Below are 24,594 nucleotides of genomic sequence, written 5' to 3'. Positions count from 1 at the left end.
TTTCTAGTATTTAAAAAATTCCATTTGTCGTTTGATTTTAGTAGTTTTTCAGCATACCAAAAATAACAAATTTTACCTTGTCAAATTCATCTCTTTAAGCTTAGACATGTATCTAAGCTTAAAAAACCTCCCCCTGAGACTTTAAACAATTTTCACATATTTCCTTCAAGTATTTTCATAATTCCACTTTTAAAATTACATTTTGATGTATTTGAAATATATGTTGACATCGAGTGGAGGTGAAGTATTTATAGATGAAAGATATGATACAAAGATCTACTTCAAAAGAACCTGGTAAAGGTGAAACAAAGTGTGTCATGAGTTGACAAGTGCTGAAACTGAGTGATGTATACATGAAGTTTGATTTTACTGTCTCCTCTAATTTTGTACATTTGAAATTTTCTAATTACAGAGTTAAGAAAAAAATAGTATTTTTTTTTCCAGGTAAGAAAGAAAAATGCCTCTTTACAATGACATATTCTAGACCAGTGGTCCCCAACTTTTTTGGCACCAGGGACCAGTTTCTTGGAAGACAATTTTTCCATGGAGTGGGGTTGGGAGGTGGGGATGGTTACAGGATGAAACTATTCCAGCATAGATCATCAGGCATTAGATTTTCATAATGAGCATGCAATCTAGATCCCTCACATGGGCAGTTCACGAAGGTCGCACTCCTATGAGAATCTAATGTCACCACTGATCTGACAGCAGATGGAGTTCAGGTGGTAATGTCTGCCCACCACTCACCTCCTGCCATGCGGCCTGGTTCCTGATAGGCCATGTATGATTACTGGTCCATGGCCCAGGGGTTGGGGGCTCCTGTTCTGGACAGTTGACCCAACCACCCATTCATTGGACAGTCTGTTTTATCTCCAATGATTTAAAAGACCATCTCTACCATAAACAAAATTCTAGTATTTATCTAAGCCTATTTATGAACTGGACTATTCCATTCCACTGCTCTACCTGTATATTAATAAAGTGCCAAAATATTTTATTTAATATTACTTCAATAATATTTTTCATATCTGAAAGTTTTAATATTCTACCCAGGTTAGGATTTTAACATAAAGAAAATAATCTCAAAGTTCATAGTGGCTCCTATTTTTACAAATGGCAAAGGCATAATAAAAATAAACTTACATTTATATAGTTCGCATTGATGTAGTCTTCATTACCTTTTAAAATGACCCGTGTGGCATCATCTAAAAAATTTAAAAGAAATAATGTTTTAGTAAAGTTATGTTTAAAAGATTAAATTTAACAGAGACAATAAGATACTTACAAGGCGAAATATCTCTGTATCTATTTTTGGAAATATTCTGAGGTAATTTGGCACAAGACATTGTCATTCCAGGTTTTTTCCGATAAAGTTGCTAAAAAAAAAAAAAAGGGGACAATTCCAACAAAAGCCATAAACAATTTCTGTTTTGTTTTCCGGACTTGTTTCTAAACTAACAGGAAACAGATTTTTTTCCCTTTGAACAGGTCATCTATACAAGGATATATCATAGGCTAGTAGAGTACTGAACCAGATTTGCAAAGCTGAATTCTTCAATTTCTAACATAAAGTATGTGTCATATTTTGAAAAGCGGTAAAACTAGTGAAACCAATTCTGCTTACAGCAGGAGCACCTGAAGTTGTGAGTAGCAAATCTGCAGAAAACATTTAACTTTCATTTAGTTTGGAGGTGTTTACAGTATATGAACTAAGAACTTTTGAACAAAAACTAACAGACATATACTAAATGTTTTATAATTAAACATTTACCTATAACATGTATGTCAGAGCAACAATTATTAATGATGGTCATTTCTAAAAACACATTGAAAACTATCCAGGGAGCCTAGCATGGCTGTGCATGCCTGTAATTCCAGTTACTTGAGAGGCTGAGGCTGGAGGACTGTTTGGACATAGGAATTTGAGATCAGCCTAGGCTACATAGTGAGAGGCCACTTCTCAAAAAAAAAAAAAAAAAAAAAAAAAATTCGGGTTTACAATTTTAAACAAATTAGGTTCATGCAGTCTGAATAAAACATTTCCAAATCCACTGGGTGGCCATGGGTCAAATGCGTATTACAAGCACTGAAGCAGCATTCTAGTTCGTTGGCTATAATGATCTGTCTGAAGGTTTTGTTTTTCCCAGTTTTCAAGATTGCACTGACAAAAAATAAACAGAGATGAAATATGACAAGGTATAAACTTCAAAAATAATATTTTCCTTTAGCTCAGGATTTTAAAGTCTGTAATAGCCTATCCTCATCTGCCACTTTTCAAAAAAACAGCTATTTAACTACAGAAAAAAATTCAGTTTGATGACATATGTATAAAATTTCCTTATCCCTCTTTTTAAAAGATATTCTATTTATATAACCATAGCTAGTATTTTGGGAGCAATTTTCAAAATTTGGCATTTTAGAACTCTTCATGTCAAACATTTCTCAGAATATCATTTTAGTTTAGAAATTATAATGCATAGATTAGGCACTTAAAAAACTATGAAACTAGTTAGAAAATATCAGCAAAATGCTTTTAATATATAATGATATTACTTACATCAAACTGTGTCAGGACTGTTCCAGTGATAAGCCCCTCAGCTAGCTGGATCATTGACTCCCGCAGGGAATGGTCATCCTGATGCACACTATCTAGTGGGGCTTTCTCAGGAATATACTGGAAATCTGGCTCATTTTCTAGCTTTTCTTCCACTACATCATATACAGCTAAAAAAAAAAAAAAAAAACAAAGAAGAAAAATCAAACCAATCCCCAAACACGTGGAAATCTTAATGAATTCACATGATAGGAATTTACCAGATACACTGTAAGTTTTGTTCAAAAAACAATTCATTTATGAAGAATTACAACAGACCTGAGTCTGGCGTCACTGTGCGGGGGACAGAAAGCAGTTGTGGAGTTGAGGGGCTTTGCTGTACCTTTGGAGGGAAGAAGGGTTCTTGGCTACATTGCTGAAAATGTCTATAACTTGAAGAGACAATAAGAAAGAGAAGAGCTGCTGAGAAGCACCTGTGAATACACCCTCTCTTAATTTCTAGGGGACCTAGGGCAAGAGTACAAATAGAGACCTATACACCATATGTTTAAGTTACAAAAAACTTGAACACAGTGCTAAACAAAATATGCTTCATCCTCTTTCGGTGATGTATCTACAAAACAACCTGGGAGGCCAGAATTCAAATGAGAATTCTAGGCCAGAATTCATGGTCATGGTAATGTGAGGAGGTTTAGACCCCAGATCCTAGGCCTATATTCCACCGTTACCCACTCTCGGTCCCATTTTTTAACATAAGGGCTTATAAACACACATGTGAAGATCCCAGCCCACATGCAAGATATATGTATACCTCTCCCTCCACAAACTGTAGCCTCTTAGCCACCTGCTGGGCTAGAATACACATACCATGTGAACCAACATTGAGAGAACGGATGTGTGGAAAATACCCACAAAGATCTAGAGAGGCTCAGGACTACCTGGACCCAGAACTGAGGTTTGAAAAAAGTGGCATAGAAAGGGAAGGGAGGTCATAGCTTGGCATGTCCTTTTGGTCCTATAAAATTATGACTGCAATGGGAGAAGAAAGAGAGCCAAAGCAGGGCCTTCTAAAATATGGAGCCAAGGTAGGGGCCTCTTTTACCCTTGCCTAAGAGATCTGGTTCCTCCTTGAATACCTATACTTTTTTTTTTAGAAAAATAAATTTCTGAAATGAAGAATGAAAGGACAAAAAGGTATGACAACATTTTGCCTAAGAAGAAATAAGAATTAAAGGGGAAAAGATCAGAGAAACAAAAATATATTCTTGGCAAACATAGTTTAAATTTTAATTATGTGATACTTTAAGAATGGAAAAGATAGACCCACACTGAAAGTAGATGCAGGTTCTGCTCCGTATTTTGACTATGAAACAATTTAGAAAGAAATTTTGCAAGAAGTAGACCCTAGTGGGTTCCTCTCCTACTTTAAAGCAAAAGGATGAGATCTGGGATTGTAAAAAGGCTGGGTCTTTGCCATCATACGGATTTTTGTTCATATTCTGGCTCTGTACCATCATGAATCTGTGAGCAGGTAACTGAATGTCTTGGTGTCAAAGTATCTTCAACTCTAGAATGGGGATAATTCATCTATCTCATTGGATGTCTATGAGGATTAAGTAAAAATATACAAAAGAGCCTAGGTACACAGAAAGCTTTTAATAACTATTAGCTAATATTATTGAGTTCTTTAGGATCTATTATCAAGAGAAAACAGAATACAATAAATAAAGAAAAAAAAATGTTATGCCTGGTTTAAAATTTGAGTAGCTGTATGTGACAGAAAACACCTAATGACTCACCTAAGTATCAGGTCTAAATGAACAAGTTCCTTGAAAAGTCAAAATAGAATGTTCTGTTGAAGTCCTTTTAATCTTCCTAGAAAGCCAATTCTAGACCATGAATGGAAAAGAACACAAAGTGGAGAAGATAAAGTGAAAATGCCTATTTGTGAACAAGAGGTAAAAAGAGGATTTTTTATTTTTTGTTTATAAAAAAGAAAAGTCCTTGCAAAATTTTGCAGGGTTGGGTGTGGTGGTGACAAGTAGAATTCGAATGATATTTTACTTTCCTATGGTACATATTCAACAAGTGGTAATATGGCATTAACAATAATTATTCTGTGGCTAAAATAATGATTAATAGTAAATTGTACAGAACAAAACCAGAAGAATACATCTAATTCTGGGATATTAGACATATAAAACTTTTTTCTTAGAGCAGACTGATAAAGTGTTGAGGGAACTCTAAACAATGCCATATGAATACTGGCTGAAGACCCTAGGACTGTTAAACTGGAGAAAGGGAGGAGGGTTTCTGGTAAAATTAGCTATTGTCAAAAAACTGAAGGAAGGGGGGTTAAAGTTATAATGCATAGCACAAAGTGATAGAATTAGGAGAAGGACTGAAGAAAGATGGACTTTTAGTTCAATTTATAGTTTGAGCTATCCAAAGATGGAATGACCTGTTTCAGGAGCCAGAAAGTACTCTATCTATATTGGTAGAATATAGATTCTTGAGGTTGTTGTGGAGGAAATTCATGCAATTAACCAAAGAGCTAGAGCTTATGGTGTTCAAGGTTTCTCCAAACCTGGAATTCCATGACTATGACTTAACAAGTCAGCTGTCCAGATCGGGAGATGACATGATTAGGCCAGCAGACATCATATACTGAAAACAAAGGCAGTATTTAAAAAACACTTTATAGCTTGTTATGGCATTTTCTAAAAGTGGAACAGAGTTCAAGTTTACTCATTCATTCAACTAGTATTTATTGAGTACTAGTACTACAACCACTACAATTTAGGGGAAATGAGAAGTCATTTTAGCTATGGTAGTCAGGGGAGAAAGCCCTTCTAAAGATAGTATCTGAGCAGAAACCTGAATGAAATATAGGTATAAGTCAAAGCAAAATCAAAAAGAGTATGTTAGCAGAGGGAACAGCAAGGATAAAAACCCTAATAAGTAGATTAGATTGGAACATCTGAGGAACTGCAAGAAAGCTAGTGTAGAATAGAGGAAAGTAAGCAAGGCTGAGTGGGAGCAAGGGGTGGGGTCAAAGAACTTGAATTCTGCTCCACGTGTCAACGAAAGCCACTGTGCTTTGAGCAGGAAACTTAGGTGACTTATGTTTTATGTCAGAAATCTGGCTGCTGTGTTCAGTAATGAACAGTAATAAATTATGATAAATACCTAGTACTACATAGAGTACTCACCATTAGGTCGAACTAGAAGCATGAGTTCCCCAGAATGTCTCTCACAACTAGCTTTAATAAACAGCACAACCTGATCATGAGTGTGTTCTGCAATGTCCCGACCATTGATCAGTACAACTTGGTCCCCTTCATTCAATCTAGGGACACAGAGGTCAGCCTGTAATATAATATAGATAAGTTTTCAGATTGGCATGCAACTTTCTGAAAGGAGAGCACAGGAATTTATTTTTATAGACCCGATAGCAAGAGAACTAAACTACATATAGAAAAGCATCTATTCATTTATTCATCTATTTAAAAAATAGAGAAATCTAGCTTTGCCAGAGAGAGAGTATTTTTGTTCCTTCTTCATTCAACGATTTCTTTCCTGATGACCTATTATGTGCCTAGACATACAAATAAGACTGATGATTTCCAGGTACATACACACAAGTAGCTTTAGCTTTACACTGTCTAGATACATACAAACTTCAGTCATCATGATTTAATTAAATAACACCAGTCCCCCAACAATACGATTCAAACTTTAGTTACCACAGTGTATTTACTGTGAATAACTGTAAAAAGTACAAACTTTGCTGCTAGCTTCAATACAAAAATCACTACATAAATAATAGACACACATCATAATCAGTGGCCAGTCACATCAGTTCTTCCAAAGTTTGATGGTCATCTGTTTTCAGTTCAAGTGCAGACAGGAAAGCATGTAGTTGGGCTGCCTCCTAGTCTCCCAGAGATAAACCCATATTAAAATGAATAACCTAAACCTAAAGAGGGAATTGATCACAAAAGATGAAAGTGCAGCAAAGTGAATAATGCTAGAGGTGAAGTTTGAATTGACCATAAATAGAGTTAGAGAAGCAATAGATGACCACGGGAATGTTAACACTGGTGTTGTTCGAGAGACTCTAGATATGTAGCCAAAAGAACTTTTGGAGATATTTCACATCGAAAGTTCAAAGGACAAAGTGTTGAAAGCATGTCAAGTAGGCAGTATTACGACAATTTGGCAAGGCAAGAAGTGAAGCTCATTTGGTATTCTAAGCTGTACCACGGGGAGGAGGCAAGCACCATTTAAACTACTCATGATGAGTTTTCACAAGAAAATAAAACATTTAAATTCTCAGTGTTTCTAATGTTTTGAATTACAGGATACAAAATCCCATATTAGCTTTACTATTTTTTTCATTTCCTTTTACCTTTGTAAGAGACAGTAAAGGAAATTCTTAATGTTTTGACAACAAATTTAAAGGTCTTGGGAACAACCATAATTTTTCCCATTAATCATCAAGATCCTGCACGATTTCATCTTGCATGGTCGTTTTTATAGTCTTGCACTATAGTGCAAAGTGAGAAGACAAACAGCAATTAGGGTAAAAGAGACAAAAGAAATAGAAATATAGACAGCATGTTCTGGGAACATAGCAATGAAAATATATGACAGTGAAGGTTGAAGAATGATAGGCCAGCTTGAGAAGGAACTGATGGGGTTGGATCTTACAAAAAAGGGAACCGCTTGTGGTAAAGGCATGAAGAAACAAAAGCACAACTATTGAAATTCATTATCAACACAAAGTCAATAAAATCCAATAAGGATTGTCATTAGTGGAAAAAATACTGGTCTAGAAGTTACTCTGCTACTTCTGACATGTGTGATCTTAGACATCTGAAGTTCTGAAAAGACATCTGAAAATGAAAAGTTCTGATTATTTCTTAGAGTTGTTGTGAAGATAAAGATAATTCAACCCAAAGCTTTAAAATCTGGAATGTTCAAATTTAGAGTTATGCTCATTCTCTCAAGTTGCTTTTTTGTCTACTTATGTAGTGAAGTAGATGACAGACATTCATATACTCCCTCTGTGCACTAGCAGTGTGATGCTTTTGTATACCAATTAGTTCCAAGTTTTTGTAGATGTCTTTGAGATACCTGAAGTGTAGTGAATTGGGAGCCAATGGTACTGGGGAAAACGTAATCATAGGCTATAGCAGATAGAGCTTTCCCTCACATTATTTTGTGCACAGTGTAGTTGGCAGAAAAAAAGAGGTGGTCTATGTGTTAAAGAGGATAGCTGTGAATCTCTTACTGTATCCATTATCACTAAAGGGAACTCTCTTATAGTTAATATGCCTTTTGTCAGGTATGTTACAATTTTTATTTGCATTTCATTCCGAGCTGACAAGTCTAAATTAACTGTTTGTGTATATATATATACACATACAGAGCAAGACCCTGTCTTGCTCAAATATGTATGTTGAGGGTCTTGCTGTGTGTGTGTGTGTGTGTGTATTTCAGACAGGGTCACGCTATATATTTGAGACAGGGTCTTGGTCTGTTGCTTAGGCTGGAGTGTAGTGGTGTGATCACAGCTCACTGCAGCCGTTATCTCCTGGGCTCAAGTGATCCTCCCACTTCAGTCACTGGAGTAGCTGGCATCACAGGCATGTACCACCATATCTGGCCAATTTTAAAGTATTTTTTTGTAGAAACAAGGTTTCACGATGTTGCCCAGGGTAGTCTTAAACTCCTGAGCTCAAGCAATCCTCCCACCTTAGCCTCCCAAAGTGCTAAGATTATAGGCATGAGCATCACACCTGGCCAATAATGTTAAAACGAGTTTTGTTGGAGCAACAGCTTTTGGCTAAGATTATCAAACAGAAGGAGAATCATAACTTTAATTGGGAGTTATTTTATCCATTTCAGAAGATGTCCAATATAAAAAATGACAATAAAATATTTGAACTCCATAAATATGTACAACTATTACGTATTCATAAAAAAACAGAAACCTTTTCCTTTTCCCCTGATTGCCTAAACTGTGGTTTCTAATTAGAAGGTTGTGGTGGTCTCTAAATTAATAAAATAATACAAAAATAATAAATTCCCATTGTTTTAATTTTTTCCCCCAATAGAATGACTACGTTTTAATTTGTTCTAAATTTCAGCCAATATTTATGGAACATAGTTCTACATGGCAAAAGGGAAAAATTACCAACAATATGTACAGATTAAAAAGAGAACTTAAGAGTTTTAGAGGCTGGGCGCGGTGGCTCAAGCCTGTAATCCCAGCTCTTTGGGAGGCTGAGATGGGTGGATCACGAGGTCAGGAGATCAAGACCATCCTGGCTAACACGGTGAAACCCCGTCTCTACTAAAAAATACAAAATATTAGCCGGGCGTGGTGGTGGGCGCCTGTAGTCCCAGCTACTCGGGAGGCTGAGGGAGGAGAATGGCGTGAACCCGGGAGTCGGAGCTTGCAGTGAGCTGAGCTCTGGCCACTGCACTCCAGCCTGGACGACAGAGCGAGACTCCGTCTCAAAAAAAAAAAAAAAAAAAAAAAAGAGTTTTAGAATTCTGTTTGGAAATGAATATATCTATAGAATATTCTGTGAAACCTTGACTTAATTGAAAACTATCCATATTCATTGCTCAGAAAAATGAATACTTTTTTTATGCATGTAAGTCATTGACTATTACAACTGTCATGTAAATAAAGAAATGTGTATTATACTTTCTAAGAGCAACAGATGCTCATTGTCATGATCCAGACAATCAAAAAAATACAGAATACCTGTAATTCCATTATCCACATTAAACACTGTTAACTTTTTAAAGCATGTTTCCAGAATTTTTCTACATATGTAATATTTTAACAAACTGGTTCAAACATATATGTGAAATTATAACATGTATTTTTCCATAATGCCATCTTATGGATATATTTCCATATTTATATAGAGTTACATTATCATCTCAATAGACACAAAGCACCATATAATTTGTTTCCCCAACTTTAACGATAAACATTTTGGTTATTTTTCATTTTAAACTGTTAGAAACCATACTATAATTAATATCCTTGTGTAAGTATTCTTTGTTCCCCAGTCACATTTGATTATTTTTCCACATTAAACAGTTATAAACCATACAGTTAATATCCTTGTATAAGTTTTCTTTGTTCCCTAGTCACATTTGATTATTTTTCCACTTTAAACTGTTATAAACCATACAGGTAATATCCTTGTGTAAGTACTCTTTGTTCCCTAGTCGAATTATTTCATTAGGGGAAATTCCTAAATGTGAAATTGTCAGGCCAAAAGATATACAACTGCTTTAAGTCTTAAATTTTTGTTTTTAGCAAAGTTATAAATCACACCATTAAAAGATTTGACTAGTTATGTAAGATTGTTAAGAAACTATTTGTGTTCCTCCCTACCACCTCCCCATCTCTAAAAGTGTTGTTTTAACACTTTAGATATATCTTTCTGTATTTACCTCTGCATCTCTAACATCTCTCTATTGTTATTCTTTTCTGTTTTAGATATTATCTATTACCTTTCTACATGATAGATAATAATTCATCAATCCTTCATCCCTTCATCTGCAGTCCCAATCATATTCACATTTCCCATCAAATATATATAAAATAAATAATTTTGGATTATCTCTACCATCTTTGTCCCCATCTTTTACATACATATTAATAGCATGTCCCCAGGAGTCATTTTATACATTATATCCCTGGTCTCGTCCCCCAGTCACAACAGACTTTTTTCAAGTGAGGAAATATGATCCATGCCGGGTCTATTAAGGGTTTACTTCCCAGGAGTTTATAATTTAGACTGCGAGGTCACTGTGGGCTACTGAGCTGGTAATATACAAACCTGGAAGTTATTAGTAGTCATATCCTACTCCATGGATTGAGGATCACAATAGCAGTAGGTAGTTATACAATTTCTATTTAGTGGAGACTTACGAGTCACAATCGTGTGTGTGTGTGTGGTAGTGGTGTTACAAAACTCTGCTTGAAGCTGCTACTAAGTACACTGTTTTTACTTAGACTGGAGTGTTTATCTGGAGTGGCTTGAGAGGTAGGCTGCTTCAATGTACAAATTCATCTGCACTGAGAGGAATCAAACAATCACATAAAAAGAAACAGATGAAAAGTAGAAAGTCTTGATGATTTAAAAAGTTTCTTGTAGAGGTATGATTGCATTCATGCTCTTTAGTTTCATGTGACACCTCAATAGCTATCTGACGTATTTATATTTAAATAAGCTATTCTGTCTTTATGCTCATGCCAGGGGTATTCCAGGAGTACCCTGTTATTTTAGCAAAAAACAAGGTCCTTAAAAACCAGAACCAAAACCATATAACATGATATCCTTGATCAATCTCAGTTGTGATTTTCAAACCAACTTTGAGGTTGCTGCAAAGCACCAAAAAAAGCATAGCTGGCCTCTTTCTCTCAGGCTGCTGGTTCTTGTAGTATCATTTCCATTTAAAGTAAAATTTTAAAGGCGCGCGTAGGCAAGTATAATGTACTTAAACTACTCTAATAAAAAATAAACAAGCAAACAAAACCCCTCACAAAACTATACCTCTGTCTATATTTTGTTTTTTAAGGGGGTTATTTTGATAGACTCTGTTAATGCTTTAGAAGCACTGAAAGTCATAAATAGCTTCTTTATAAAAACACGGATTTTTAAAACTTTTAGAGAACAAGTAAAAACTAACTTCCCAGCAACTTAAAGAGATTCAGCCAACATCTGACATTTAATAAAAGAAATGATGAAATTCCTTCCTTTATTTAAACTAATAAGAATTATAAAATAAGTACATATTCTTCAAAACAGGATTTATTTGAAACATTTAGATAACTCACAGGTGTTCCTGGTGCTACTCGAGACACAATCACAGGCATCTTCTGATCATATCCTCCCTTAAAAAGAGAGTAAGTAAAATGTTAGTCAAATATTACCAAAATAAGAACACCTTAATTTAAAAACTGAGTATAAAATAAATTCCAGATTACCTTTACATTGAATCCAAACCTTCCATTTTCATCAGGTTTCATTCTGATTAGGACAAGATTATCATGTGGAATACCACCATTAGGCTTAAAAAGACAAAATTAAATAACCTGTAATTTTCTTCACTTAAAATCTATTCTTCAGATATATAGGAAGCATACTCTTTATATGCTTATATTACGTATAGTTTGTAAAAAATCATAATTCTAGTAAAAATTTTAGTTCAGAAAAGTAAATTCTTTGACTAATAACTTGCAGTTAGCCCAACCAGATATATCCTCTCATGCATTCTTGCCAGCACATGCTAGCCTATTAAGTGACAGGAGGTACAGAGGCCATGTCTGTCTTTATTAATTGCTATATCCGTAGAACTTGGCTCATAGCAAGCCAGGTTCATATGTATGAGTACACAGAGGGTGCTCATAAATGTTACATGAATTCAAATGATACTTCCTCTGCTTGATATATGTGATTTTAAAAAACAGCTTTATTGAGATATAATTCACATATAATTCACCTATTTAAAGTGTATATTTCCATAATTTTTACTCTTGTCACAGAGGTGTACAAACATCACTATTATCTAATTTTAGAATATTTTCATCAACTCCAAAAGAAATCTTGTATCCATTAGCAGTCGTTCCCCATTTCCCTACCTGCCATCCTCCAAAGCCTAGTCAACCACAAATCTACTTACTGTCTCTTGATAGATCTGACTGTTTTGGATATTTCACGTATACGAAATCATACAACACATGGCTATTTGTCCTGGGCTTCTTTCATTTAGTATGTTCTATGCCTGCTCTTTGAAGGAAAAAATCTGACTAGTTCTTATCAGAGATGATCTCTTCTAGGAATCTTCCCTTAACCCCAAAGCTTATTTAATTATATACTCTGTGCACTCCATGGTCACTTCTAATTATAGAACTTATATCGAGTTACATCATGGCACAATTCATGACCAAAGAATATGATGAAAAAGAGAAGGTACTGTAATACAACTTACAACTAAAAAATACCACAGTACAAAAGAAATTTCATTTAGGATTTTAAAAATTCAAAGAAAAATGAGAATATCTGAAGAAGCTACTTACAGTGGGCTTTTCAGGAGAAGATGGAATATCAAATGTTTCATTAATATGACTTTCTAGATCTTGTTGCGAGTGTGAATAATGAATTTGGTTCCAACTGTTTTTCTTTGATTGTTTGGGTGGTAAAGCTGGAGGCTTCCCATCTCCAGGTGTCTCTTGTGATCTAGACAATAAGACAAATTTGGAAGCTGTTTCAAAACTTTTTTAAAAGTTAGGGTCAAGAAACCCACATATTTACAATGTCTAGTAGGAAACAGGCTCTAAATTTCATATTTATTTGGAAGTGCCACTTTTTAATGAAAATTTTCCTAACTTTGAAGTAATAAATCTAATTTCCTACTTTATCATATTTATAAACAATTATATAATAAAATATATTTTAAAGGTATTCCTGTGAAGATACCTATTAATCTATTATAACAAAGTAAACAGCTTTCCAAAAAAAATTGTTTAAGGTTTTCAGAGGAGTCATGGGTAGCCAGGAATAAGGGAGGCAAGAAAATCCAGAACTGATAATTGGGCAGTTCCACAGATAAAGTAACTATTTCAGTCTAAACAGCTTAAGAGACTGGCCTAATCTTTTTAGAAATAAAATACGATTCATGGAAGTATTGAATTCAATGATGTGATAAGGATTGGAAATCTGAGTAAGAGTGCTGAGATCATCACCAGAGACAAAACTGGTTTAGATATTGTCAGAACATATGATTTAAGGTGAGAAAACTCAATCCAATTAACATTAGAGAGCATAAGCCTCAATTTGTGGCAACAGGAACTGATAAAAAGAGCTAGATATGATAAAGGTAACTTCAGGGCAGAAACTCTAGCTTTTAACAAGCATAATATGTATAAAAACATTACTTGTGGCCGGGTGCGGTGGCTCACGCTTGTAACCCCAGCACTTTGGGAGGCCGAGGTGGCCAGATGACAAGGTCAGGAGATCGAGACCATCCTGGCTAACATGGTGAAACCCCATCTCTACTAAAAATACAAAACATTAGCTGGGAGTGGTAGCGGGCGCCTGTAGTCCCAGCTACCGGGAGGCTGAGGCAGGAGAATGGCATGAACCTGGGAGGTGCAGCTTGCAGTGAGCTGAGATTGCACCACTGCACTCTAGCCTGGGCGACAGAGGGAAACTCCATTTCAAACAAAACAAAACAAAACAAAACATTACTTGTGAGCTTTCCACAAAGGCCAAAAGTGGAAACTTGTGGTTCAACTTGTGTCTTAAGAAGTATGCATCCATGGAACTTGTGGATTTGGGAGAAGTAAAATATTAAATAGGTAAGGGGAAAATTGTTCTTGATAAGAACATTGACCACTATTGGTGTTATTACCTGATAAAATAATTACTGCCTTATTGCCTAAGGACAGGTGTAAGAGCGATGACAGCTACTGTGTCAATTCACATGACTGCTGGTGTGGCACTGAAGCACACATTTTACACCTAGTATCTGCTCTTCTGTTGACTGACGAGACACCTAACATCCAAGCTATAAGGTCTGGAGATAAGCAAAATGTATTAGATGATATTATCATTAAAAAAAAAGTTCTTCTTCCCCCCACTGACATTAGGCCTGGCCATGTGACTTGCTTTGGCCAATGACATGTGGGTAGAAGTGGAATGTGTAACTTTTGAAAGGAAGCTTTAAGAAACAACTTATGGGCCAGGTGTGGGGGCTCACACCTGTAATCCCAGCACTTTGGGAGGCCGAGGTGGGCGGATCACAAGGTCAGGAGATTGAGACTATCCTGTCTAACATGGTGAAACCCCGTCTCTATTAAAAATATAAAAAACTTAGCCAGGCGTGGTGGCGGGCACCTGTAGTCCCAGCTACTCGGAAGGCTGAGGCAGGAGAATGGCGTGAACCCGGGAGGCGGAGCTTGCAGTGAGCCGAGATCGCACCACTGCATTCCCGCCTGGGCGACAGAGCAAGACTCCATCTCAAAAAGAAAAAAGAAAAAAAAGAAACACATGATTTCATTATGCTGCTTTTTTCCCTTGGCCATGAGACTAGCCACGTCGCAAACAGGGCGTGCTACCAGTCTGGGACCCAGAATGAAGACAAGGTAGAGCAGAGCCAAAGATGACACACAATGTACATATAATATAAGAAAGAAAGAACCTTTGTTATGTCACTTTAAGTAAGGCTCATTTGTGATCAAGCATAACAAGATAACTGATGCAGAGATTTACTGCCAGAGTGACCCTTGGATACATTTGTTCTCCCTTGTAGAGGACATGTAAGCTTATTGAGAGGTTGGCTGCTAGACACCTAGTAAATAAGCATTGTGAAACTGAAAGTATGATTAGTGCCAAGGAAGTCAGCTGGGATTAATAATGAATGAAGTGATTGTATGGTCTTCCAGAGAAGTTTCTCCTAGGAGAGATTAGAGTCTTTCTGAAATTTTATAACCTGGTATAAAATATAACCGCAAAAGAAGCAAGTGAACAGTAATGCCCACTTAGCCTAGATGTCTGCATAGAAATACTTCAGGGCACAAATGCTCCAAATTCTACCAAGTCTACAAAGCCTGAATCAGAGCATACATCCCTCTTTTTCAGCAAAAGCTTCACTGAGGTCTGCTTTAATGGCCAGGGCTTCCAGGTCCCAAACGTGGTCATTTTTAATGTTACTTTCAACTGCCAAGAATACAAGCTTCTAAGGGCCCACACATTCAAGTATTGCTTGTCTACAGAAATGTTTCCATGGACTAGAATAGAGATATGTAACTTAACCACGGCGTACTACATAGGATTACAGCACATAGAGATGGACATCCCTTAGCAGAACTTAACAGATGCAACATTTTTAAAAGGCAGTTGATACAGTCTCTAAAACTTTACAAACACCAGAAGTAATTGGACTCTACATATATAACAGGTCTCACCCCTTACTTGGACCTAAATGTATAACCACTGAGGCAAGATAATTAGAAACTTTTTCTGCTTTTGCATACAGTTGTCATAACCAGGAAACATTTAAAAGCTAAATTTAAAAGCTGGGGAAAAAAACATTCAAAACTAAAAACCTGTGGGAAAGGGTATAAGGTGGAGAACACATGAAAATGGAGTCAGGGCAACCTTCCTTATTCTTGGTCCAGCTATCAGTTTAAATACAGCGCCAAAATACATAGGAGAAACTCAGGCCTGATCAGCAGTGGCATATCTAAGTGAGTCAAACTTGGTGGGTATGGGCCTAACAGTGGCAATACTCAGTTACATGAGAGGGACAGCACTGATACTATGGTACATTTTGCTAAAACTGTTGAATCTCTATTTCTGGAGTTACAGTTTAGGCAAAAAAAAAACACCTCCAGAGGTGGTTTTTATTGTGCAATTGTGATTAGATATTGTTACCCTAAAAGAGCAGTTGTAAATTCATGGATTATGGGCCAATTTTGGCCAACATACATTTGGACCATTCATTGCTTTTATAAAAATAATTGAGTTAAACAATTACATTTTTAAAATTGCATACAAATCTAGATTTTCAAGACGAAAAATCTGGAAACTCCGGAAAGAATGGGCCTGCAGTACCAGTTGTCAAACACTGTATTAAGCCAAGTGGCAGCTGCTGTCTGTAGATGCAGCATGAGCTCTATAATCTACACAAATCTCCATCCCGTGCTACTTGCAAGACTCCAGGTATTTGATAATAGCCTCTTCTGACCTCTTTTTAAACATTCAAAATAAGCAAGAAGATACAGATAGGAAAAGAACCCAAGTATAAATGCTGGGGTTGGGACTTAAGCCAAATTATAAGGAAAAGGTGAAGAGAATGGAGTATAGATTAAGATGAAGATGAAAGGACAGTAAAACTTTGGATTTCAGGACAGAGCTACCTGCCTTCTCACTGTCTTACATAACTTTCTTATTAAAGTAACTTCTCAGAGAGTGGCAGACAGGCTCTCCATATGCCTGACTGCTGCAGAGGGTTAGGTTGGTCTACGGAGCTCTTATAATTTGATTATGTACTCTAATAGTAATCCCTGTAACTGTTTCCCTTTTCTATACTTCCAATTTCAATAACCAAACTCTACACACACACGCGCGCGCGCACACACACACACACACACACACACACACACACTCTAAGGTCTATAAAAGTAATCAGGCCGGGCGCGGTGGCTCAAGCCTGTAATCCCAGCACTTTGGGAGGCCGAGACGGGTGGATCACGAGGTCAGGAGATCGAGACCATCCTGGCTAACATAGTGAAACCCCGTCTCTATTAAGAAATACAAAAAACTAGCCGGGCGAGGTGGCGGGCGTCTGTAGTCCCAGCTACTCGGGAGGCTGAGGCCGGAGAATGGCGTGAACCCGGGAGGCGGAGCTTGCAGTGAGCTGAGATCCGGCCACTGCACTCCAGCCTGGGCGACAGAGCAAGACTCCGTCTCAAAAAAAAAAAAAAAAAAAAAAAAAAAAGTAATCAAGGATGTCAACACAGATTCCTGAAATTCAAATATTGGGCAAAAGTTATCAATTACATTTTTTAAAATACATACTCCAAGAATATTAATTTGATTTACTTTAATGAATAACTTTCTTCTTCATTTCTATTGTACAGCTATCATATACATTATATTTATTACCTAAACAGTTATCTAGGAAGATGACTTTCATAGGTAAACCTTGCATTATAATTAGAAAGATACATTAAAAATAATGTCATGAAACAGTCCAATTCTTAAAAACAATACTATTTCTAAGTGCACACACACAAAAATCTGCCAAGTATAAGAGAATGAAGAGACATCATGCAATTGTGAGAATAACTAGGCAGCATAGTGAAACACAGCCCTGTCAGAAGTAACAGATAGTACCCTCAAGGAAGAGACCTCTAATTTTCAAAGAAGGCCAACATTTACTAACAGGCAGTTTAGGCAGGAGTAGGGAAATAGAAATTAAAGAAAGAAGCAGGGATCAGGGTTGTAGCTGGAGACATACAAGTGGAGGGAATCATCTGGCTTTAAGGAAGGGAACTGGAAAAGATCTGATTTAGGGAAAGTGAGAAAAAAATTCAATCCTGAAGGGATTATTTTAGTTACTTTTAAAAAAGAAAAATGAACAACCCTTGAAAATCATGAATTAAAAAAAAAAAAAAAACAACGGTAAAGGCACGACTGTACATAGAAATCTGTCACAGAAACATAAAATTGACTCCAATAGACTAGAAAACAAAAACTATATTCGTGTTAGACACTAATACAAATGTGCCAGATATGATGGCTCTTTTAAAAACTCTTATTTTCCAGCCTGGGCAACAAAGCAAGATACCGTCTCTACAAAAAAAAAAATTTTTTTTTAATTAGCTGGGGATGGTGGTGTGCACCTGTAGTCCCAGCTACTCAGGATGCTGAAATGGGAAGATCATTCAAGAACAGTAATTTGAGGCTGTGGTGAGTTATAATTGTGCCACTATGCCCCAGCCTGGGAGACAGAGAGACCCTGTCTCTTAAAGAAAAAAACAAACCTCTTATTTTCTAAGATGTATATCAAGAGATCATGTCTCATTTAACTATAATCACTACTGTTATTCTCATCTTCAATACGCATTTAACACAACTTGTACTTTACTTATATTACATTAGATACAGATAAAATTCTGATTCAAAATTCAGGCTTCTTAACACTTTGGCTACTTTATTCTGATAATGACAGTGTTTCAAAGTAAACACCATTTCAGGTTGATTATTAATTAATGCACAAGGCACTTTAAAAAGTTCATGTAAACTATCAGGGACATGATTAATATCTAAGAATAGAACTGACAATGTCATGTGATTTTATCAGTAAGAATCTATTCCAGAACAAGCCTCCCAGAGACCGGAGATTCTTGGTTTCAACCAAATCAAGGTGTCCACCCTTAGCTCCCAAGTGCAAGTGACAGAGCCTTTAGCCAGAGATGAATGACAGGTAAGCATACTGCAGCTACTGTCCAGGGACCCGTAATTAGTCTTGATGCCACGAATACAGCATCTAATATGGTACATTCTCTAAGTCCCCATGGCTTGGTATCTCCTTCTATTCAAACCTTCTTTGATTTTTTAAATCTCCTTGTCCTAGAATAGCCTAGTATTTGAAGAGTTCACAACATATTGCTAGACTTGATCAAGACTGGAATGGGAATTGGGGACAATGAATTATAGATGGAAATCATCAGTGCCAGTAGTTGAGAGGGGTGGAGGAAAGGCAAAGCTTTGAAGACCAAGCAAAAGGAACTGATGAGGTATGGACAAAGCTGTGGGGATTCATTAGATAAGACTAGAATGGAATAGTCCAGGAAAGAATGGCTCAGGGAAATGGATTTAACACTTGAAGATGGCCAAGCACGGTGGCTCAAACCTGTAATCCTTCCAGACAACTTTGGGAGGCTGAGGCAGGTGGACCACTTGAGCCCAGGAATTCAAGACCAGCTTGGGCAACATGATGCAACCCTGTTTCTACAAGAAATACAAAAATTAGCTGGGCATGGTGTCATGCTCCTGCAGTCTCAGCTACTTGGGAGGCTGAGGTAGGAGGATTACTTAAGCCTAGGAGGTCGAGGCTGCAGGGAGCAGTGATGACACCACTGCACTCCAGCCTAGGCAACAGAGCAGGACCCTGTCCCTAAGTAAACAAACAAACAAACAAAAAGCCACTTGTGGATTATAAAGTCTGCCTAGAATATCGTGTGATTAGGGATGTAAGAACAAAGTTGAGAATCTGGAGACTTCCTCACTGTGTTCAATCAGATGCTCACACTTCAAATATCCAGACAAACTGTTGATAGTATATTAAAAGTTGTTGGAATATATCCCAAAAGCTTAACTGAAAAAAGCTATGTAATTATTATATGCTTATAGCAATCCTTTGAGGTAGGTATTATTATCACCCTGTTTTTTAACAGTAAGGAAACAGGCTTACGGAGATAAAATAACTCACCAAAGGTCACCTAATTAGAAGTAGTGGAACCCCGTTTTAAACCTAGTCTGAATCCAGAGCTTGTGCTCGTAACCACTATGATATATAGTTGCATCTAAAAGAAAGTAACTGCAAAAAGGAGGAAGGTTATTTTAAATCAGAGGTTTCCAGACTTTTCGTGGCAGCGGAACATTTTCCTAAAAAAAAAAAAGTTTCTAAGAAGCCAATTTACAAAATAGGTAAATGCTAATAAGCATCCCCCCAGTCAGTATCTGAGGCCTCAACAGAACTCCTAGAACTTATCAGAACATATCCAGAATATGAGTATTTTAAATCACTTCATTTTGGTTATGGTAATACTGCTATATTTTAAATTCTAACAGAAATTACTTATATTTTAATGAACAGAAAGCAAGATTAGTAAACACCAGGGCTTATAGACATCCATATTTACTTTAATTGATAACATTTCTAACTCAATTGTTTTAATATATTTAAAACCAATAATTTGCCTAAAATGTACTAGAGGAGGGGGCACCAGGGCTCGAAACACATTCTGTACACGGTTTACCCACAAAAAATTTTACCCACATTAGCTGGGCGCGGTGGCTCACGCCTGTAATCCCAGCACTTTGGGAGGCCGAGGTGGGCGGATCACGAGGTCAGGAGAATGAGACCATCCTGGCTAACACGGTGAAACCCCGCCTCTACTAAAAACACAAAAAAGTAGCCGGGCGAGGTGGCGGGCGCCTGTAGTCCCAGCTACTCGGGAGGCTGAGGTAGGAGAATGGCGTGAACCGGGGAGGCGGAGCTTGCAGGAAGCGGGAATCGGCCCACTGAACCCAAGCCTGGGGGACAAGGTGGAGACCCCTTCAAAAAAAAAAAAAAAAAAAAAATTCTACCCACATTAAAAAAAAAGTACTACTCGTGTTAACTTTTGGTTGTTAAGAGAAAGGAGAGATGGCAATATAATTCTAAAAGTGTTCCAAATGCCCCACGTTCATATTGGGGCTTTTTACCAAAAATAACTTGCTTATCTTAAACTTTGACCTTTTTTTTGCTTTTGGTTTCTAAAAGATGGTGTCTTGCTGTATTGTCCAGGATGAGGTGCAGTGACCATCCACAGGTGCCATCACGGAGCAACACATCCTCTAACTCCTGGGCTCTAGTGATCCTTCTGCCTCAGCCTCCTGAGTAAGCCGGGACAACAGGTACACACCACCACACTTGGCAATTTGACATTTTGAAAAATGTTAAGTGGAGGGTAAATAATGAAAATGTTATATTCAAGTGTACTATGCTGGTAACAGAGCAATATATTGTCACATAGTAGCAAAAGGTTTGTTAGAAATGTCAATCAAGATATGTGAAAAAATGTGCACAATTTATTTCAGTCCAGTCAGCTTTAAATTTTCTTATAAATGCTTCAACAACAGCAGTGAAAAAAGCTTATTTTGCAGTTAATGCAGCTCTCTGTTGCCGCCTTTAGAAATTTGTATCCTAATAAATTTAACCATCCAATTCACATGCTGTGTTGTAGACTGTGGTCTCCTTTATCCCTAGCCTATAAATGATAACTTTATTCTAAACAGTATAAGCAACCTCCTGTACTCACTTAAATAAAGAATTGGTAAGATGATTTTATCTGACAATTAAAAAAAGGAATATGTGAAAAACCTTAAAAAAAATCTATTTCATTACATGTTGAAATGTTCTGTGCTTAATCCAATATATCATTTAAATTCTTTTCACATTTGGACAATAGAAAAACTAAAATCTATGGATTCCAAGTTGCAAAGTATTTTATCTAAATTGCAAATCAAAGAACATCTATAACATCTTGTTTGGAATACAAAGTTCTCCTGGCTGACTGCTAGAGAAAGCCTGAGTTTTTGTTCTGTAAATTGGGACAAGTGTTCTAAGTGTGGCTTTCTTATCTATAAAATGGATATTACATATCTTTCCTACTTCACTGAATTCTCCTGAATAGAACAGTGAGAGAATTTATGTAAAAGTGACTGTAAGCAACTAAGTTAGTTATTATTATTAAGCTTATCTTTTCGGAACTCTCTCACTATTCTTAAGGTTAAAAACCGGTTGAATGTCAAATGCAGTATTATAGATTCAAAATGGAATACAAACACATAAGCCTTATAAAATACATGTCCAAAGAGACTCCAAGCATTTTATAATCTTGTGCACAAGACAGAAGAAGCAAAAACTCTTCACAGTTCCAAGTTACCCTGAACTTGCTTCTCCACTCAAGTCAGGAAAGTAGAATAAAGGTGTTTTGAGATGGCAAATGTATTAGTCCATTCTCATGCTGCTATGAAAAAACACCTGAGACTGGGTAATTTATAAAGAAAAGAGGTTTAGTTGACTTACAGTTACACATGGCTGGGGAGGCCTAAGGAAATTTACAATCATGGTGGAAGGCACCTCTTCACAGGGTGGCAGGAGAGAAAATGAGTGCACGCAGGGGAAATGCCAGACACTTATAAAACCATCAGATCTTGTAAGACTCATTCATTATCACAAGAACAGCATGATGGAAAGAGGAAATGACCCCCATGATTCAACTACCTTTACTTGGTCCTGCCCTTGACACCTGGAGATTACAATTCAAGGTAAGATCTGGGTGAGGACACAGAGCCAAACCATATCAGCAAGTGATTTGGGGGTTTGTGAATCTATAAAATTTACATGTGGAAATATTCAATTGTGTTTATATGTCTTTCTTTGGAAAAGGCCCTTTAAAAATAGATAAAGATAATTTTGTTAGGCCTCAAGAGTTATATTGGTTTTGGTTTGTAATAATTAGGCTTTCGTGATTCCTGCATATGGTTCATTTTTATGTCATGAAAGTATGTAATTTTAAAATCAAATCAATATTTCAATCATGTCCTTAATTACTATACTTTTTAAAGTTTCCAAATTAAAACATACATAATTATTAAAAATCAACCGGAAAGTTTAGAAGTATAAATTCTAAAGTAATAAAACATTAAATCTCCCATCAATCTTATTTCTTGCCAACTAATTCCCCACAGGTATCATTGTACAGTGTGTATTTGTCCTATTTCTCCATTTTAAATAATATATACACACAATCAAAATGTTTTACCAAGATATACATCATGCAGGCTGAACTCTTACTTGTTTTGATAGCTCAGCCAGTCTTCCTTGGTTTACCCTACCCAGGGACAAACATGACCCTACACCTGTACTCTCCTCCACCTACCACTCTTGGGCCCACTCTTTACCCTTGATCACATTCACTATATTTTACACCAATTTCTCCTTCTCAAGAAATAAATCTTCTTACCTATCTACATAGGTAAATTCAAAAATCTTCTTACCTATCTACATACCTTGTAAGTATTTTAATTTTCTCAACACTTTTTACTCATACTTATGGTTCTTTTCCTTTAAAAATATTAAGAAAGTTCTACTTTACCCTCCTCCTTGACCAGAGTGCTACATTATCTGCAGAAATATTTGAGTTTATACACTAAAAATTGAAGACCTAAGTCAACAAAATAACAACATAGTGACTGAGTGGGGGAGGGAGAGGCAACACAAACTCTTAGGAACAAATGAGCATAATTGCAAATATATAAATTTTGAAAAGTTGCATAATTAAAATCTTGTATCAAATATCCTACTTTCCCAGATTATTTTAAATAAAGCAATTTGAGGCATTGAAAACACAGAGTGAGGAAGCAAAATAAAAAAGCTCTTACGGTGATGATTCCAGAACAATGCTATTAGCTTGTGTTGATGACGGAGATCTCTGATTCACAAACACTTCGCTTGGGGAAGTATGAACCATATGGTCTACCAAATGACCAACTGAAGATGGTCGTAACCGGGTTCCTTCCTGCGTGAATGCAGAATTTCGACTAAATAAAGAGGGAGAAAAACTGAATTAAAATATGCTTTTTAAAAATTTTTTAAATTTTTTAAAAAAAATTTCCAAGTTTCTTAATATATGGTTGCATCAGAAAGTGGGTATGTGTTTTTAAGTCAAGCCATGTTGACTAAGCAATCTCTGAAAAAGACAGTGTGATATAAACAGAGAGAACAGAGAATGGGAAGTCAGTGATCTGAGTTAACAGTCAACAATCTGCCAAGGATTCTACCCGTAAAGTCACCTACTATCTCTAAGTGCCTTAATGTTTCTAGGTGTCAGTCACTACGATTTTGTCTTATTCAGCATTTATAAAATAAAGGGATTAGAATAAATGATTTAGAAATACATTCTAGTCTGAATTATTTTTTAATCATTATAAATGCTTTTATTTACGGGACTTTCTTTGAATCCTTAGAATAGATACTGAATTCTATTGCCATCCTCTTGACAGTCACACAAAGTAGTGTTATTATAATTTTTAATTACAATATTTCAGTACTTATGTATGTGTCAGACATTGCTCTAGGCATTTCATTTAATCCTCGTAACAGTACTATAAGAAAGACATTATTATAAATATAATTTTGTAGATGAGAAAAATGAGACAGAGATTAATTAACTTGCCCAAGGTCAAGCATACAGTGATTACAGGGCCCATGCTCTTAACCACCACTTTGTACTATCTCTTCAGAATGTTAAAAAATCTTTTTAGGTTGTATCTAAAATTGTTTCATTAACCAGAAAACTTAATCAGAGCTACTGCTAATTAATTAATTACTTGAGTACTTTGGCTTAAATATCTTACATTTTCTATAACTTGCTATTGTTTTTTAATGTTGCTGGTATAAATGAAGAAATGGCTGGTTGCAAAAGGGAAGAGAAAAACAAGGTCTGAATTTTCTTCACACAACCTAATGAGGCTTTGAATATATGCAATCATTTATGAGAAAAAATGATAAAAGCAACCTGAAATTGGCAAGATAGAAATTACTAAGTCCATTTTTTTCTAGGAGTAACTTTAACATATAAGTATTAAAGCTCTGTGAACCAAACTGTTTATGTATAAACTGTTCCGATATGGTAAAGTTTATTCCTCAGCTGATAACAG

At 36.3% G+C, this 24,594-nt stretch overlaps 1 protein-coding gene across 2 annotated transcripts in view; it reads right to left on the bottom strand.

The window, feature by feature from the left end:
* LOC112617170 (tyrosine-protein phosphatase non-receptor type 4) overlaps positions 1–24,594 on the bottom strand; it is a 230,589-nt gene that overhangs the window by 27,136 nt on the left and 178,859 nt on the right. For both annotated transcript variants that reach the window (XM_025373929.1, XM_025373930.1), the window contains 8 exons: positions 23,317–23,475; positions 12,672–12,831; positions 11,580–11,663; positions 11,430–11,486; positions 5,767–5,923; positions 2,558–2,724; positions 1,286–1,376; positions 1,144–1,205 (listed from right to left, as the gene is read on the bottom strand). In XM_025373929.1, the coding sequence (XP_025229714.1) occupies positions 1,144–1,205; positions 1,286–1,376; positions 2,558–2,724; positions 5,767–5,923; positions 11,430–11,486; positions 11,580–11,663; positions 12,672–12,831; positions 23,317–23,475 (937 nt within the window). The remainder of the gene's footprint in view (positions 1–1,143; positions 1,206–1,285; positions 1,377–2,557; positions 2,725–5,766; positions 5,924–11,429; positions 11,487–11,579; positions 11,664–12,671; positions 12,832–23,316; positions 23,476–24,594) is intronic.

This window comes from Theropithecus gelada, unplaced genomic scaffold (genome assembly GCF_003255815.1).
Source record: "Theropithecus gelada isolate Dixy unplaced genomic scaffold, Tgel_1.0 HiC_scaffold_15884, whole genome shotgun sequence".
NCBI lineage: Eukaryota > Metazoa > Chordata > Mammalia > Primates > Cercopithecidae > Theropithecus > Theropithecus gelada.
This window is presented reverse-complemented; position numbering and strand designations above follow the sequence as displayed.